The sequence below is a fragment of the Molothrus ater genome, unplaced genomic scaffold, assembly GCF_012460135.2.
Source record: "Molothrus ater isolate BHLD 08-10-18 breed brown headed cowbird unplaced genomic scaffold, BPBGC_Mater_1.1 matUn_MA509, whole genome shotgun sequence".
NCBI classification, from domain to species: Eukaryota; Metazoa; Chordata; class Aves; order Passeriformes; family Icteridae; genus Molothrus; species Molothrus ater.
Genome location: NW_023416845.1, coordinates 162385 through 179005, shown reverse-complemented (window position 1 = coordinate 179005; position 16621 = coordinate 162385). Strand labels below are relative to the sequence as shown.

Here is a 16621-nt window from a genome sequence, read left to right as displayed (position 1 = left end):
TTGTTGCCGCCGCTTGGGGCGTGGCGTTCCGGGTCAAGGACGGCTCAGTGGCAGGACCTTTGCCACACGGACCAAGCACATGCATACACCAATATGGTGGATGGTAAATGGCATATATTAATGGTTAGAGAGGGTCTTTTATAGCAGGGGTTAACAGTCAACAACATGCGGGGCTAAGTAACGGTAAAGGGGAGGGGTTCTGTCTGCCCATAACAACGCGAGATCTTGCGGCCGGTCCCTAATCTCCCACATGGGATAAGATACATAAAAGACCACTTAAAATCAACAAAACTTACCAAATTCTATCAAGTCATTGACACAGGGTTTTGCAGCATGAGAAGACAAAAGAATAATGTCCAATGTCTCTTGGGGAAATGGAAAGAAATGACCATTGTTTCCAATCAGTTCAGAAGTGTGAGAAAGTCTTTGAGCTGGAAATGTTGATCTTTGACACCACTGAATGTCCCCTGGCAGCTGGAACAGGGAATAACTGGAGAAGGTTCGTAGGAGCTCTGTACCATGAGGATGCCAGGAGGCTTTTGCTGGCAAATTGCCTCTGTCAGTGCCCAGACACAGCCGTGTCTGGCCAGGCCTCCTCCTGCTCCTGCTCTGGCCACAAAGGCTGCAAGGTGATGAGGTTATTTCTCTCCGCACTGGGCCTCATTTCTTCAGAGCTGATCAGTATCTGATGGAATGAACTGGTGACTGCTTTGAGCTGCTGATGATAAAACACAGGCACATCTTCTCCTGAAGGGAATGAATCAATCAGGCTGCACTGTGGTACACTCAATTGGGATTTAGATGGGATGATCTTTTTTCCAAATTCCTAATGTAAATATTGCATTATTCAAAATGATTCCTTGTCCAAATGTCTCATGTACATATTGCATTATTTGAATGTTCTTAAGGTGTTAATTCCTCTTCTTTTTTGTTTTTTAAGAATGAGATGCATGTCTTTTGTTATGAGTATGAAGCAACATCACAGTAAAATAATACATGCAGTGGACAAGAAACTTAAAGCAATTAGGAATAATTTGGATACAACTATCAGGAATATTTCAAATAGCAGACAAAGCTAACAACATAGGTGGAATGAGGTAAATAGCAATCTCTGCAATAATGTACCATCATCCCAGAGTCTGCAAACAGCTGACAAACCTCGATTCAGGGGGGACTTGGATCATTATTTCCAGATAATAATTCCCAAGTTCCCTTTAAAAGTAGTCCAACTGTCATGTCTAGAGGGTCAAATTGCCAAGTCAAAGCAACTCAAATCCAGTTTTGATGCAGAAAACATCTGGGTCTGTTGGCAAATTCCCATCCAGGAAGAGCCAAGGCCTGGCCACCACCCAAGCTCTAAGTGGGAGAGAATTCCCTGAACGTCATTTAAAGCAAGGCTCTTGAGAACAGCGCTGAGGAGTAAAGGTCTGGGGGTGACAGACTAATGAACCATGCAAGAGCTGTCTCCTCCAAAATTCCCTCAGCACAGAGATGCTTTAAACCCAGCAAACTGTTGGAGTGGTTCTGTAATAATCATTGGGGCTGCATCTGATTGCTGAGAGTAGATGTCACAATGCCATCAGTTTAGAGGAGGCTTCCCACCAAGCTGAGATATCATTTCTTGGAACTGTGAAAAAGGCTTAAAAATGATGAGACAGCCCTGGGTCAAAGCATGGAGGATTTTGGTGGGATTTTGGGCAGATGGTTTGGTGTGTATCCAGAGTGACTTTGGGCAGATTTGGGGCCTGCTTGGGGCAGGTTTGGGGCAGATTTGTTGCTGCTGTTGGGGTTTTTCTCCCGTTTCCCCAGCTGTGGGCAGAGCCCCGAAGCACATCCTGTTCCTGCCCCACTCCCTGAGGAGCCCAAGGAGCTGCTGCTCCCCATGCTCTGCACCCAGGGAGATCTGGGGCAATCCCGGCATCCCGGGCATTCCGGGCATTCCGGGCCCTTTGGGCTTTGGGGGATTCTGGGGCTTGGGGGGGCGAGAGGGGTGATGGGGGCTTGGGGCTGGATTGTTTGGGAAAAGGATCGGGATTTTGGGAGGACGTCTGGATTTTTGGGAAAGAACAGAATTTGGGGGGGAGGAAATTCTGGATATTTTAGGGAGGAAATTTCTTGAATTTTGGTGGAAATTTTTGAGGAATTTCTGAATTTTTTGCAGAGGTCTTCTGAATTTTTTGGGGAGGGATTTCTGGATTTTTGGGAATGTTTCTGGAGTTTTTGGGAATGTTTCTGCATGGGGAATGGGGTTGGTTTTATATAGTTTGGGGAGGAATGTTCCTGGATTTTCTGGGGAAAGTTCCTCATTTTTTGGGAATGTTCCAGGATTTTTGGAGGAACATTTCTGGATTTCTTTGGGAATGTTTCTGGATTTTTGTGGGAGTGTTTCAGGCGTCCTTTTGAGAACATTTCTGGATTTTTTGGGGAACATTTCTCCATTTGGGGGGGAACATTTCTGGATTTTTGGGGGGGAATATTCCCAGGTTTCTGGGGAACACTCCTGCGTTTCTGGGGAACATTCCCGGGTGTCTGGGGAACACTCCCGGGTGTCTGGGGCTCTCCTGGCCCCGTTCCCAGCCCAGGTTCCCGGGGTTCAGGAGCTGCCCTGGTGCCCGGGCCCCACGACATCGCCTGGGTGCAGTTGGAGCCCGAGGTGCAGGCGGGCGCCGCCCGCGAGGCCCTGCAGGGCTTCAGCATCACCCAGAGCAGCGCCAGGAAGATCTCCTGCGCCAAAAAGGGACCCAGCTTCCCACCCAAATCCCCTCTCTCCATCCCAAATCCTTCTTTGTGCATTCCAAATCCTTCTTCTTTCACCCCAAATCCCCTTTCCCAGCCCCCAGGGATTTTGGGGCTCCTGAGGGTTTATTGGGGCTTTTCCCAGCATTGTACCCAGGGTCTCTCTGCAGACATTGCACCTGGAGCTGCCCCAAATAAACCCCAAATTTTGGGACTGGGGGGGGTGGGGGGGGGTGATACTAAAATTCGGGGTTTGGGGGTGTTTGACCCCAAACTATGGGAACAGGGGGGTTGATCCTAATTTGGGGGTTGGGTGGGGTTGATCCTAAAATTTGGCGTTTAAGGGATTTTGAAACCTCAGGGTTTGGGGATTTTTGACCCCAAACTTTGGGAATTGGGGATGTTTGACACCCCTGGGTTTGGGATTTGGGGGTTTTTGTTCCCAGGATTTGGGGTTTGGGAGTTTTTTTCCCCAGGATTTGGGGATCAGGGGGTTTGACCCCCACACTTGGGATCAGGGCAGTTGGACACCCCAACTGTTTCAAACCCAAGGATTTGGGGTCAGGGGGGTTTTGACCCCAAAGTTTGGGAACTGGGGGGATTGACCCCAGGATTTGGGGGAATTTAACCCCAAAGCTAGGGGGATCAGGGGGATTTGACACCCCAGAGTTTGGGATCAGGGGGCCTTTGACCCCAAAGTTTGGGGATTGGGGCATTTGACCCCAAACTTTGGGGGCTGGGGGTGTTTGACACCTCAGGATTTGGGATTTGGGGGTGTTTGACCCCAGACTTTGGGAATGGGGGGTATTGGACACCCCAAATGTTTCAAACTCCAGGATTTGGGGTCAAGGGGATTTAACCCCAACATTTGCAAATTGGAGAGTGTTTGACACCCCAGGATCTGGGATTTGGGGGATTTCAGGCCTAAAATTTGGGGTTTGGGCTGGGGGGCGGGGGGGGGAGGTTGAGATCCCAGAGTTTGGGTCTGGGGTGTTTGGCCCCCCCAGTGTTTGAACCCCCAGGATTTGGGGTCCGGGGGAGTTGACCCCAGGATTTGGGGTGTTTGACCCCAATGTTTGACCTCACCTCGGGTTTGGGGTCGGGGTTGAGATCAGGGACATTCCCTGGAGCAGCGGCGGGATCGGGATCGGGAACGGGATCGGGAGGCGGAACAGGAACGGGGAGGGTCCCTGAGCCAATGCCGGACCCCAACCCCAGGGAGAGGCCCCGCCGCAGTCCCGGAATGGCCCCATCCCCACAATCCCGGAGCCCTCCCCAGGCCCAGCCCCTCCCCGGCCGCTGAACGGAGCCTCCCTCAATCCCAGCCCGCCCCGATCCGGGCCGGAGCCATCCCCAGAGCCTCCCCCATTCCCGGCCCGGACCCTTCCATCCCTTTTTGGGGCGGCTCCTGCCGCTGCCCCGCCCATTTCTGGGGGTTCCAAAGGGCCCCGCGGACCCTCCCCATTTTGGGGGTGTTGGGGTGGCCCCAGGGCCGCCCCGAGGGCCGAGGGGGGATCGAAAGCCCCAAACCCGAGGGGCTCCTGGGGGTGCCCAGTTCCTCCCGTCCCCAGCCCGAAACAGACCCTGGCCAATCAGAGCGCGGGGCGCTGATGACGATCCCGTTGCCGGGCAGAAACTCGGCGCTCTGGCCCCGCCCGGCGATTTCCAGCGAATCAGCGCCCGGCTCGGCTGTGACTCATCGGGTGCCGGGCAGAACCCAGCGCCTCTCACAGCGCTGGCCAATCAGAGACTGCGCGGGGCCATTCCCAGCCAATCAGAGCGTTTGTCGCTGATGGCTCTCAGTGTCCAGGAGCGGAATTTGGGGCGGGGGGCGGTGACCCCGGCGATGGGGATGGGGCGTGCGGGGGCAGCTGGGGCCGCACTGGTGGCACTGGGGGCGCTGGGAGCCCCCCCGGCCGGGGGGGGAGCGGGGGGCGCGGGGAGAAGGGGGGCGGGGGGACCCCAAATTCAACCAAAGGGGGGTCGGGACCCCCAAAGGGAGCAGGAGGGGCCTGGAACCCCCAAAACCAAGCACGGGGGAGGGGATTGGGGGAACGATGGGGAAGAGCGGGAGAGCGGAGGAAAGAGAGGGATGGGACCCCCAAACTGAGGTGGGAGGGAGCTGTGGACTGGGGGAATGCTGGGAGAGGGGAGGAGAGAGGAGGGAAAGGTGGAATGGGACAAACTGGGCGAGAAAATCAAACTCTGCAGGCAGACAGAGCAGGGATTTGTGTATCCAGCACTGGGAGCGAGGGGGATCTCTCTGGCAAAAACCCACTCGGTCTCCTTTAGCCTTCAGTTCCATTTTAAAAGTCACAATTACAACACTTCATTAGCATGCTCACATTTGCATAAAGCTGTGTCCCGGTTTTACAGCCGTGTGTGGCTTCAGCGCCTGCGTCAGTTCCTCCTGTGGTGGCCTTCAGTCTTCTGGTGCTCTTTTGATGAAGGCTTCTGTCGTCCTCCTCACGTTGGAACTTTTTACCTGGATCATCAGCCCATGCCTGGCATTCCTTGTTCTTCAGTCTAACCTGGTTTGAGCTGATTTTGCCCTTTGCAAGTTCTGTTCAAACTTGCTCTCTTGCTCTTGGTGCGTTTGTTGTGTTGCTTGCTCTGCTCTCTCTCTTGCTCTGCTGCCTCAATGGCTTTGCCTGCACATCTCACTCCAGGGCTGCTTGTGCTGAACCTTTCCTTGCACAGCCCTGAGGATTCCCCCAGCCCGGGCTCCCAGCAGCTCCAGGCCCGGCCAGGAGGAGCAGCAGGGCCAGGGCTGGCAGGGCGTCCCCCCAGATGTGCCCCCCACAGGTGGCACAGCCGGACCCTTGGGAGGCTGCCTCAGGCTTTATTGTCCACCAGCATCCCAGGAGGGAGCAGAAAATCCTCCTGCAGACGCTGATTCCGGAGGCTCCCAGCGCTTCCTTGTCTCCAGGAGCTTCTGCCAAGCCCCAGTGAAACCTCGGTGCCACATTGTTCCACAGCCTCACAACGCTCTCCTGGCTCTCATGAGGTCCCTCTGTGTCCCGCTGCAGCCTTGGCTCCATCAGGGTCTCCTGGCTTCCATGAGGGTCTCCTGGCTTCCATCAGGGTCTCCTGGCTCCATTGGGGTCTCCTGGCTCCATCAGGGTCTCCTGGCTCCCATCAGGGTCTCCTGGCTCCATCAGGGTCTCCTGGCTTCCATGAGGGTCTCCTGGCTTCCATCAGGGTCTCCTGGCTCCATTGGGGTCTCCTGGCTCCATCAGGGTCTCCTGGCTCCCATCAGGGTCTCTTGGTCTCCATCAGGGTCTCCTGGCTCCATCAGGGTCTCCTGGCTCCATCAGGCTCTCCTGGCTTCCATCAGGTTCTCCTGGCTCCACCAGGGTCTCCTGGCTCCCATCAGGGTCTCCTGGCTTCCATCAGGTTCTCCTGGCTCCATCAGGTTCTCCTGGCTCCATCAGGGTCTCCTGGCTTCATGAGGCTCTCCTGGCTTCATGAGGCTCTCCTGGCTTCCATCAGCATCTCCTGGCTCCATCAGGGTCTCCTGGTTTCCATCAGGGTCTTCTGGCTCCATCAGGGTCTCCTGGCTCCATCAGGGTCTCCTGGCTTCCATGATGCTCCACTCTGTCCCAAGGGGCATCCGCGGCTCAGCTTTGGAGCCCTGCAAGATCCAAAGGTTCCCCCCAAAAAACACCAGCCCAGGGACCCCCAGGATATTTGGGCTGAGCTCCCGCTGCCCAGGCACCTGCATGGAACCTAAGTGACTGCTGGGACTCCATGGAATGTCCTGGAACAAACTGTCCCTGGTCAGACAGGGGTGCCATGGAACACAGGTGCCACTGGGACACGGACACTGCCCATGGAACCGAGTGTCCATGGGGACAGAGCCGGGCCTGATGGAACACTGGAGAACATTGTCACCCCATGGAATCCATGGAACCAGGTGTCCATGGTGACACTGGAGAACATTGTCACCCCATGGAATCCATGGAACCAGGTGTCCATGGTGACATTGGAGAACATTGTCACCCCATGGAATCCCATGGAACCAGGTGTCCATGGTGACACTGGAGAACACTGTTACCCAATGGAATCCCATGGAACCAGGTTTCCATGGTGACAGAGCCCTGGAACACTGGAGAACATTGTCACCCAATGGAATCCAGGGAACCAGGTGTCCATGGTGACACTGGAGAACATTGTCACCCAATGGAATCCATGGAACCAGCTGTCCATGGTGACACTGGAGAACATTGTCACCCCATGGAATCCATGGAACCAGGTGTCCATGGTGACACTGGAGAACATTGTCACCCCATGGAATCCCATGGAACCAGCTGTCCATGGTGACAGAGCCGGGCCCAATGGAACCTACTGGAACACAGGAGAACATTGTTACCTGTTGGAACCCGAGCTGCTGAGAATTTTGGACTTTCTGAGCTGACAGACACTGACCCCCAAGAGAACACTGCATTTGACCTGAGGCTGTGGAGAAGGCTTCCAAAATGGAATGATGGAACTGGGATTATGGGTGTGGAGTTTGAATAGAAGGGTGTAATATCACACGGTGGACAACTTGGAGTTTAAGGTTTTAGAATATAGTAATATATATAAAGCAAGGTGGAGGTTTTAGGGTGGAGGCTGATCCTTTTTCTTTGCTGCCTCCTTCTCCTTCTCCTTCTCCTTCTCCTTCTCCTTCTCCTTCTCCTTCTCCTTCTCCTTCTCCTTCTCCTTCTCCTTCTCCTTCTCCTTCTCCTCCTCCTCCTGCTCCTCCTCCTCCTCCTCCTCCTTGTCCTCCTCCTCCTCCTTGTCCTCCTCCTCCTCCTTCTCGGGTTTGGGTGGTATTGTGTAATTGGATAAAAAAGTCCCTTATGTTGGGCACGGGTGCTTGGTTATTGGGTTAAAAGTAAAAACAATTTAGGTGTCATTTCTTAATTGGATAGTTTATCCTCAAAAGACCTTGCAGAGAGAGATGGGGCTCCATTTTTACCTTGTTAGCAAAGTGCTGCAGAACTCACAGCTTGTGAGACTGTTCTAGAGACAAGAGCTAATGAACACCTGAGTCCAAACAAGAAATGCTGTCTTGGGATTTCATCCCGACCTTGACAGAAAAGAAGCAAAAGAATTGACTGTTACCCCACGGAATCTCATGGAACCAGGTGTCCACTGTTTCACGGTGCAGCCTCAGAGAGTTGTGAGACCATTGTGGCACCATGGAATATCCTGAAACCACGGCTCCCTTGTGACAAACCTGGGCTTTATGAAACCAACGACACCGCTGGGATGCAATGGAATCTCAAGGGACCAAGGGTCAGCTGTCAACACATCAGCTTCTCAGGAAACCAAGGCAAACACTGTGACACAGAGAGGGGCCCTCATGGGACCCAGGAGACCATGGTGACATCGTGGTGGGATCTCATGGAACCAAGTGTGAATTGTTACAGGACCCAGGAGACCATGGTGACACCATAGAATCTCATGGAACCAAGTGTGAATTGCTACAGGACCCAGGAGACCATGGTGACACCATAGAATCTCATGGAACCAAGGTCCAGTTGTGACAAAGCTGGGCCTCATGGAACCAAGGACACAGCCGTGATGCAATGGAATCTCTAGGATCCAAGGATCAACTGTCAACACATCAGGTTCCCATGAAACCAAGCAGAACATTGTGACACAGGGGAATCTCATGGGAGCAAGGCTCTGATCAAGTGGGGCCTCATGGGACACAGGTGCCACTGGGACATTGTCAGGCCTGGTAGGAACAAGACACCACTGTGGCAGACCAAGGCCTCATGGGACCTAGGAGAGCCCTGGGACACAATGGAACCTGATGGAACCAAGGGCCCATTGTGACACGGCAGGGTCTCATGGAACCCCTGTGCCACTGGGACATTGCCAGGGCTGGTGCAAGCAAGGTTCCACTGTGACAAAGGCAGGCCTTGTGGCACCCAGGAGACCATTGTGGGACAATGGAATCTCATGGAACCAAGGCCCCATTGTGACAGCGCGGCCTCATGGAAGCCCAGTGCCACTGGGACATCTCCAGCCTTGGAGGAAGCAAGTGTCCATTGTGACACAGCACAGCCTCAAATCACAGGAGAGCAGAGGGATGCCATGGAATCTTGGGGAACCAAGTGTCAATTCTAAACACAGCGAGGACTCATGGAACCCAGGAGACCATTGTGATGCTGCACTTTGTCACAATGGGGCTGTGCTTCTATGAAAATCCATGTTCTCCTGGGTTCCAAGAGGCTCCTGTGTGTCACAATGACCCCTTGCTCCCACAAGCCACAGCACGGTCCCCGTTGCCCCTGGGTTCTGTGAGGCCCTGCTGCGTTCACAACTGACACTTGCTTCCATGAGATTCCATTGCGTCACAGTGACCCCCATGTTTCCATGAGGTTCTGCTGGGTCACAGTGGACACTGGGTTCCACAAGAGCTGGCAATGTCCCAGTGGCACCTGTGTCCTGTGGGCCCCACTTTGCCAAAGCAGAGCCTTGGCTCCATGAGATTCCAGGCTGTCCCAATGCTCTGCTGAGTTCCACGAGGCTGTGCTGTGTCACAACGGACACTGAGTTCCACCTGCCCTGGCAATATCCAAGTGGCCCCTGGCTTCCATGAGGCCCCATTGTGTTTGCAGGTGACACTTGGTTCCCCAGGATGTCATTGTCACGCCGCTCTCCTGGGCACCCTGAGGCCTTGCTGTGTGTGAGAAATGACCATTACTTTTAAAATTTTAAGGTTGATTCAACCTTGAAAAAAATTACAACAAAGGACTGAAACAGGAGAAATCACAGCACTGGGAGCCCTTCCCCACCCCGTGGCTATCAGCCACATGGCTCCTTCACAAATTGGCTGCTCCTCCTTTTAGACTTTTGGTGTTGCATCAGGCAATCCTAGCCCCACCCAAAGTCTGTCAGGTAACTCTTTGTGGCCGTCCATTGGTGGAGAATGCTTTCTTGCAACCTGACTGGAGAGCAGGTGTTGCCATGCCTGCCTTCCAGTGATAAACCTGCCCTCCCCAAATGCCCCAACCACCAAGGCCATTACAAGGGGAGGGGAAAGAGGACTATGGGGGACAGATGACAATAACATCACTACACATCTTAACACACACATAGTATCTATCTCCTCACTGTGAGACCCAACTATGACATTACTCATCCGTAACACTGTGCAATAATGGAGCCTTGTTCCTACCAGACCTGGCAATGTCCCTGTGGCACCTGTGTCCCATGAGGCACCACTTGGTCAAAGCAGAGCCTTGGCTTAACAACTGACCCTTGTTTCCTTGAGATTCCATTTGTGGAAAACATGTTCACTTGCCTGTGAAAATGTACAAAGTTTAATAAAGGACAATGGGAGACCAGGACCATGGAGCAAAGGTTATTACGGCCGGGTGCCTCTTGGCACTCAGCCAGGAGCACCCTGTTACCTTCGGGGATCCCCTGAAATACCTTTCCCCTTACATCAGCCTGTTGCATATTCATAGACCCTCATGCATATCCATAAACTACTTTACATATTCCAGGAATGATTTAACATGGCCCCTCCTTGGGTCTGCCTTTTCAGAGCATGTGTGTTTCTTGGCTGTGGTTTTGGCTCCTTCTCTTTATCACCTCCAGTTTTTGGGCCTTGGTGCACTCTGCCTTCAGACGGGGAGTGCTGATAGTTGGCAGATCTGTACAGGTGTCCTCATCCTGTGGGCATTGGATGTTATCCCACCCAAGCAGGCAGTTTGACACAAGCAGCTATTTCACTGAGCTTAATTAACAACAGAAATAAAAACTTATAACAAAGTTACTTTCAGAAACAGTCCCAGCCCATATTTGATCCCAGTCCGTGTGGTCCCAGTCCATAGGATCACAGTCCATATTTGATCCCACTCCAGGCTATCCAGTCCAGAGGATTCTGATCTACAGCATCCCCATCCATGGGAACCCCATACAAGTGATCCCAGTCCAGGTGATCCCAGCCCATATTTGATCCCAGTCCAGTCTGTGTGGTCCTGATCCATATGGTCCCAGTCTGTGGAGCCCCAACCCATAGGATCCCAGCCCATATTTGATCCCAGTCCCTATTTGATTCCAGCCCATATTTGATCCCAGTCTGTGGGGTCCTGCACACACTCCTAGGGTCTGGAATTCCAGTTCCCAGCCAGGAAAAAATGTTCCTACCCTTGAACTTCCTTCCTATCCCCTCAACAAATTGCAATAAAATTATAAACAAAGAAATAATAATTGAAATTAAATAAATTATAATAAAAAAGAAATATAAAAATCTCAACTCTTCTTTGCAGTACTCCAAGAATGATTCAACCCAAACCAACAATATTACTATAATATTACCAATGCATATAAATAATCAAATTATATATCAAGAAATAACTTTTGAAAGTTTTAACTCAATAACTAATATACTTTAGATAAAGAAAATCTAAAAAAAACTAACATGCAATCTAACACACCTTAGTAAAACAATTCATATTACAAATATACAAAACACAAAAGCAAACACCACTATAATTTCTCAGACATTTTAACCAAACAATTAAACTTTAATACCAACCTTAAGTACTCTAAAACAATGAAAATTATTTTTAAAAGTTTGGGGGTGCGTGGTTTTATTTGGATATTGGTTTTAGAATTTTTAGAGGTTAGATGATTTAAAAAATGGGACTTTTATAGGAATTTAATCAGCTGAGAAGGCGGCAATCCACAAACAGAACTGACTGAAAGTGAATGGGACAGAAATCAGTAACTCTGAATGTTTTATTTGCTATCAAATACATCCCATCCTGCCAGTCCCACACTATCCCCATCCCACCGCTCCAAATTGGCATCCCACTTCTACCAATAGCCTCCCAAACCCATCTCACCCTGCTGGCTGTGGAATTGAGTGAGTTTGGTGTGGGATTGAGGTTTTTTGAGGAGGGAATAAGCAATCTGGGAGGTGTTTGAGCCTTATGGGTTAAAATTCATTTGTTTTCAGTGGGATTTGAGGTGACAGATTCATTTCCTCGTGGCTTTTGGAGGGCAAAGAGATGGAGAAGAGAAAAAAAATGACGCCAAACCGTGAGGAGAAGAAGCGGGTGTGTTCCCAACATGGATCACAGGGAATGTGAGTGACCAGGGCTGTGCCCAAAGTGCCTCCTCCAGTGGGGGATGGAGCTGCAGCAGCGCACGAAGCTCTTCCCGCACTCGGGGCACTCGCAGGGCTTCCCTTACTGGTGCCTCCGTTGGTGTTGGGTCAAGTGAGAGCTCCTGGAGAAGCTCTTCCCACACTGGGGACACTTTTAGGGCCTCTCCCCAGTGTGGATGCACTGGTGGGTGATGAGTTGGGAGTTCTTCCTGAATCTCTTCCTGCAGTCAGGGCATTGGAAGGGCCTCTCCTCTGTGTGAAACTGATAGTGCTGGAGGAGATGGGAGCTGGTCAGAAACCTCTTCGCAGACTTGGAACACTCGTAGGGCCTCTCTCCAGTGTGGGTCCTCTGGTGGCAGATCAGGCTGGAGCTCCGGCTGAAGCTCTTTCCACACTCCCCACACTCATAGGGTCTCTCTCCAGTGTGGGTCCTCTGGTGGCTGATCAGGTCAGAGCTCCGGCTGAAGCTCTTCCCACACTCCCCACACTTGTAGGGCTTCTCGCCAGTGTGGGTCCTCTAGTGCTTGATCAGGTCGGAGCTCCACCTGAAGCTCTTCCCACACTCCAAGTACGTGTGGGGCCTCTCCACATCATGGAGCTGCTCATGGAGCACCAGCTCCGAGCTCTGGCTCCATCTCCGGCTGCCTTCCCGGCCCAGGCTGGCTCTTTCCCCCTCACATCCCCGCCATCTGCGTTTGCAGCCCCTCCTCGAGCGGCATCTCCGGGCCTTTTCCTCCCCGTTGGCTTCCTGCGCCGTGGAGCCGCTCAAAACGGCCTCTGCCACCAGGTTCTGCCGCGGGCATTTGTCCTCCCTGCTCTCCATGCTCAGCTCCTGCTCTGGGCGAGGAAGGACAAGGACAGCATGGGATTTGCCTCCGTGCCACAGGCAAGGGCAACGAGATCCCCCCAGGGCTGTGCTGCAGCCGGGGCCCGTGCTGGGCTGGGAGATGGAGCAGCACAGAGGGGAAAGGGGCACTGACTTCCTCCTCACCTGCCTGGGTGTCCCGGGACATCTTCCTCTTTCTTGCAGCCTCCTTCTCCATCCAGCCAAGGGTTTGGGAATGGAAAACCCTGGTTTGGGGAAAAACCAAGGGATGAACAAAGGGATGAACACACAGAGTTCGAAGGTCCTTCTGCCTAAGTACATCTCTAGAAGTCACCAGGCATAAAAACATCTCAAACACCAAGATTTACCACTGAAAATGACTCCCAGGTGTTCTATGTCCCTGGTCTCTCCCCTTTGGTGTTTGGGCGTTCCCCCTGTCCCAGCTGCTGGGGGTCACACTTGGATTGGGGATCCCCTGTCTACTCAGTCCCCACCCACCCCAATCTGTTGGGAGTCCCAGAAATTAAAAAAAAAAAAAAAAAAAAAAAAAAAAAAAAAAAAAAAAAAAAAAAAAATCCTCCCTTTTCCATCTCCCCAGCAGCTGGGATGCTTGAAGTTTTGAGGTCTGCGTGCTTCCTTCTCCTTTCCTTGATGCTCCTTTGTCCCTCCTCTTCCTTCCCCTCCTCTTCCATCCCTCCTCCTCCCTAACACCACCTCTTTCTCCTCCTTCATCCCTGCCCTTCCCTCCCTCCTCCTCCCCCAGCAGCAGCCACACCCTCGGTGCCCCGTTCCCGCAGCCCTCGCAGCCCGCGGCAGCAGCGGCGATGGAGCCGGGACAGGTCGGCATGGGCAGCGCGGGGCTCTCGGCTGCTCCCAGCCGCTGCGGGCGGGGGGAAGCCGGCCCGGGCCAAAGGAGAGGCAAACTGGGCAAACTGGGGGCTGCACATCCAAACTGGGCCTTGCTGGGGACCCTGCCTGGCCACTGCCAGCCCTTGGGGCTCCTCTCGGCACATCCGCCAGGGGGGAACGCACACAGGCCTGGGGGATCCCAGCAGTGGCAGCACTGCCAGGGACTGGGCTGCACTGGGATCATACTGGGAGTGACTGGGAATGCCTGTGAGCATGCTGAGGGACACTGGGATATACCAGGAGTGTCTGTTAACCATACTCGGGTGACTAGAACCACACTGGGAACAGGTGGGACCATGCTGGAGAGAACTGGGACTCCATGCTGGGAGCAAGTGGGAATGACTGGGTGTACACTGCGAACAACTGGGCATGACTGGGACCATGCTGGCAGGGACTGGGATCATCTATGGAGTACCTGGGACTATACTGGGGCAACTGGGATCACACTGGGAGGAACAGGGAGTGACTGGAACCTTGCTGGGGGCTACTGGGATCCTACTGGGACCACAGTAGGAGGAGCTGGCCAATGCTGGGAGTGACTGGCATCATACTGAGTCATAATGGCAGCAACTGGGACTGCACTGAGGGTGACTGGGAGTGGCTGTGAGCAACTGGCATCAGGCTGGAAGCAACTCAGGGCAACTGGGAGTGACTGTGAACATGCTGGGAGTAACTGGTATATACTGGGAGAGACTGAAACCACACTAGGGGTAAATGGGAGCAACTGGAACCACACAGGATGATCATGGGAGCAGCTGTGTCCATGCTGGGTCATACTGGGAGTGACTGGGAAGGTGCTGGCTCTGACTGGAACCATACTGGAAGCGACTGGGAGCAACAGGGCCCACACTGGGAGTGACAGGGAGTCACTCTGAGCATGACTGCAATAACACTGGGAGTATCTGGGACTAACTGGGGTCATACTGGGGGTGACTGGAACATGCTGGGAGTGACTACTGGTACTGCTGGTGTCATCCTGGGAGCCACTGGGATCATATTTTGGGCAACTGCCAGAAACTGGGATCATGCTGGAGGCAACTGGGAGGAACTGGGAAAGACTGGGATCATTCTGAGCTAACTAGAACTGTACTAGGCACACTGGGACATGCTGGGAATGTCTGTGACCATACTGGGGGGACTGGAAGTACACAGGGAACAGCTGGGACCATGCTGGGGGCAACTGGCAGTGAGTGGGACCTTGCTGAGAGGAACTGGGACTATTCTAGGGACAACTGGGATCATGCTGGGAGGAACAGGGAACAACTGGAACTACACTGGAGGCAACGGGGATCATACTGGGATCACAGTGGGAGCAGCTGGATCCATGCTGGGTGAGACTGGGATCACACTGACAGTGACTGGAATCATACTGGGATTGACTGGGAGCAGCTGTCAGCAACTGGAATCATGCTGAAAGCAACTGGGGGGAAGTGGGAGTGACTGGGAGCATGCTGGGGGGGACTGGGATATACTGGGGGAGACAGGGAGTGACTGGGAACATACTGGAGGCTCCTGGGGTCATGCTGGCATTGACAGGGAGCAACTGGGATCACACTGGGAGCACTGGCATCATACTGGGAGTGACTGGAAGTGACTGGAGTTAGACCACAAGTGACTGGGATCATACTGGGAGTAGCTACAATTGGACTGGGATTGTAGGGGGTGTGATTGGTCCCTGTCTGGGGGGTGCTGGAAGCTACCAGGCGCATGCTGGGAGCCGACTGCGCAGCCACTGGGAGGAACTGGGAGCAACTGGGAATGGCAGGATGCAGCTGCCGCAGTGGCAGCTCCCCGGTGACCCCGTGCCAGTGCTGCTCGTGGTGCCGGCCCTGGCTGTGCCGAGATCCCGCTGGAAGGGAATCCCAGCCAGGGACCCCATGGACACCAACTGGGGAAACCCCGGGCCGGGCTCCGACAGCGCCAAGGGCAGGGAACTCAGGGACGGGAGAACTGGGGGGACACCGAGATTTGGGGGCTGGGGGGCATAGGGGAACCAAAGGGGGAACGGGAGAGCTGGGAGAGCAGGGAACGGGGTTTGTGGGTTCCAGGAGTGAGAAAAGGGGAGGCTGCGGTGGGTAGAGGTGGGACGGGCTGGGTTAAGGGGGTTCCGGCATCCAGGAAAGGGAGCTCCAAGGGTCCCCAGTGTTTCCCATTCCCAGTAAAAGGTAGAAAACCCGGGATGGCTGGGAATCGGGGTCCCGGGTGTCCTCGGCGTTGAGGAGAGGAGGGGCTGGGGGCTGGGAAAGGCAGGAATAGGGGTCCAGGGGGTCTCTGGGTAAGGGAAAAGGGGGCTCTGGGGGCTGGGAGAGGCGGGATGGCCAGGAAGGGGGTGTGGGGGTTGTTGGTGCCGGATAAGGGGGTGCAGGGTGGATCCCATGCCTAGGAATGGGGGTGCGGGGGGATCCCAGCGCCCAGGAATGGGGTTTCAGGGGCCCTTCGGTGCTCCGGGATGGGCGATCAGAGAGTCCCGGTGCCGGAAGTCCCCCTCAGCTCTCGCCGCCACCCCGGGCCCCAGGAGAGCCCCCAGCGCTGGAGCCATCGTGCTGCTCCTCCTCACTCCCAGTATGATCCCAGTATGGTCCCAGTAGAACTCAGTCAACCAGGAGCTGCTCCCAGGATGATCCCAGTACAGCCCAGTCACCCCACTCCTGCCAGCCACCCCCCCCCCCCCCCGCACCTCGCTCCGTTCCGACCTGTCCCGGCGCCACCCCTGCTCCTCCCGCGGGCTGTGAGGGCTCCGGGACCGGGAGGGGAGGAGGAGGGAGGGAGGGAGGAAGAGGCGGAGCGGCAGCAGGAAGCGACGGGAGCAGAGGACGGCCGGAATCGCGCGGCTCCGGCGCTGCCTGAACTCGCCGCACCCCGGGAGCATCGCCCCCCATCCCGCAGGTGCCCGGGGAGGTTCCCCCCTGTCCCAGCTGCTGGGGTCACGCTTGGACTGGGGATCCCCCGTCTACTCGGCCCCAGCCCTCCCCCATCTGCTGGGAGTCCCAGCAATGCCAAAAGCTCCCCCCTCTTCCCTCTCCCCATTTCGG

At 54.3% G+C, this 16621-nt stretch overlaps 1 protein-coding gene across 1 annotated transcript; it reads right to left on the bottom strand.

Moving 5' to 3' along the window:
* Positions 1–11181: 11181 nt before the first annotated feature.
* On the bottom strand, positions 11182–16334 carry LOC118701440 (zinc finger protein 189-like). Its single transcript, XM_036406061.2, has 3 exons — positions 16283–16334; positions 12846–12925; positions 11182–12691 (listed from the first exon to the last, which is right to left on the bottom strand). Exons 2-3 carry the CDS (start codon positions 12895–12897, stop codon positions 12372–12374), a joined length of 372 nt encoding a protein of 123 aa, XP_036261954.1. The 5' UTR covers positions 12898–12925; positions 16283–16334; the 3' UTR covers positions 11182–12371.
* Between the last annotated feature and the right edge of the window lie 287 nt (positions 16335–16621).

Excerpts from the sequence above, each read along its gene's own strand:
- LOC118701440 (XM_036406061.2), bottom strand. The coding sequence starts at position 12,897 with ATGGAGAAGGAGGCTGCAAGAAAGAGGAAGATGTCCCGGGACACCCAG. Across the intron at positions 12,692-12,845 it reads GTCCCGGGACACCCAGGCAG|AGCAGGAGCTGAGCATGGAG; the intron begins GTGAGGAGGAAG and ends TTCCTCGCCCAG.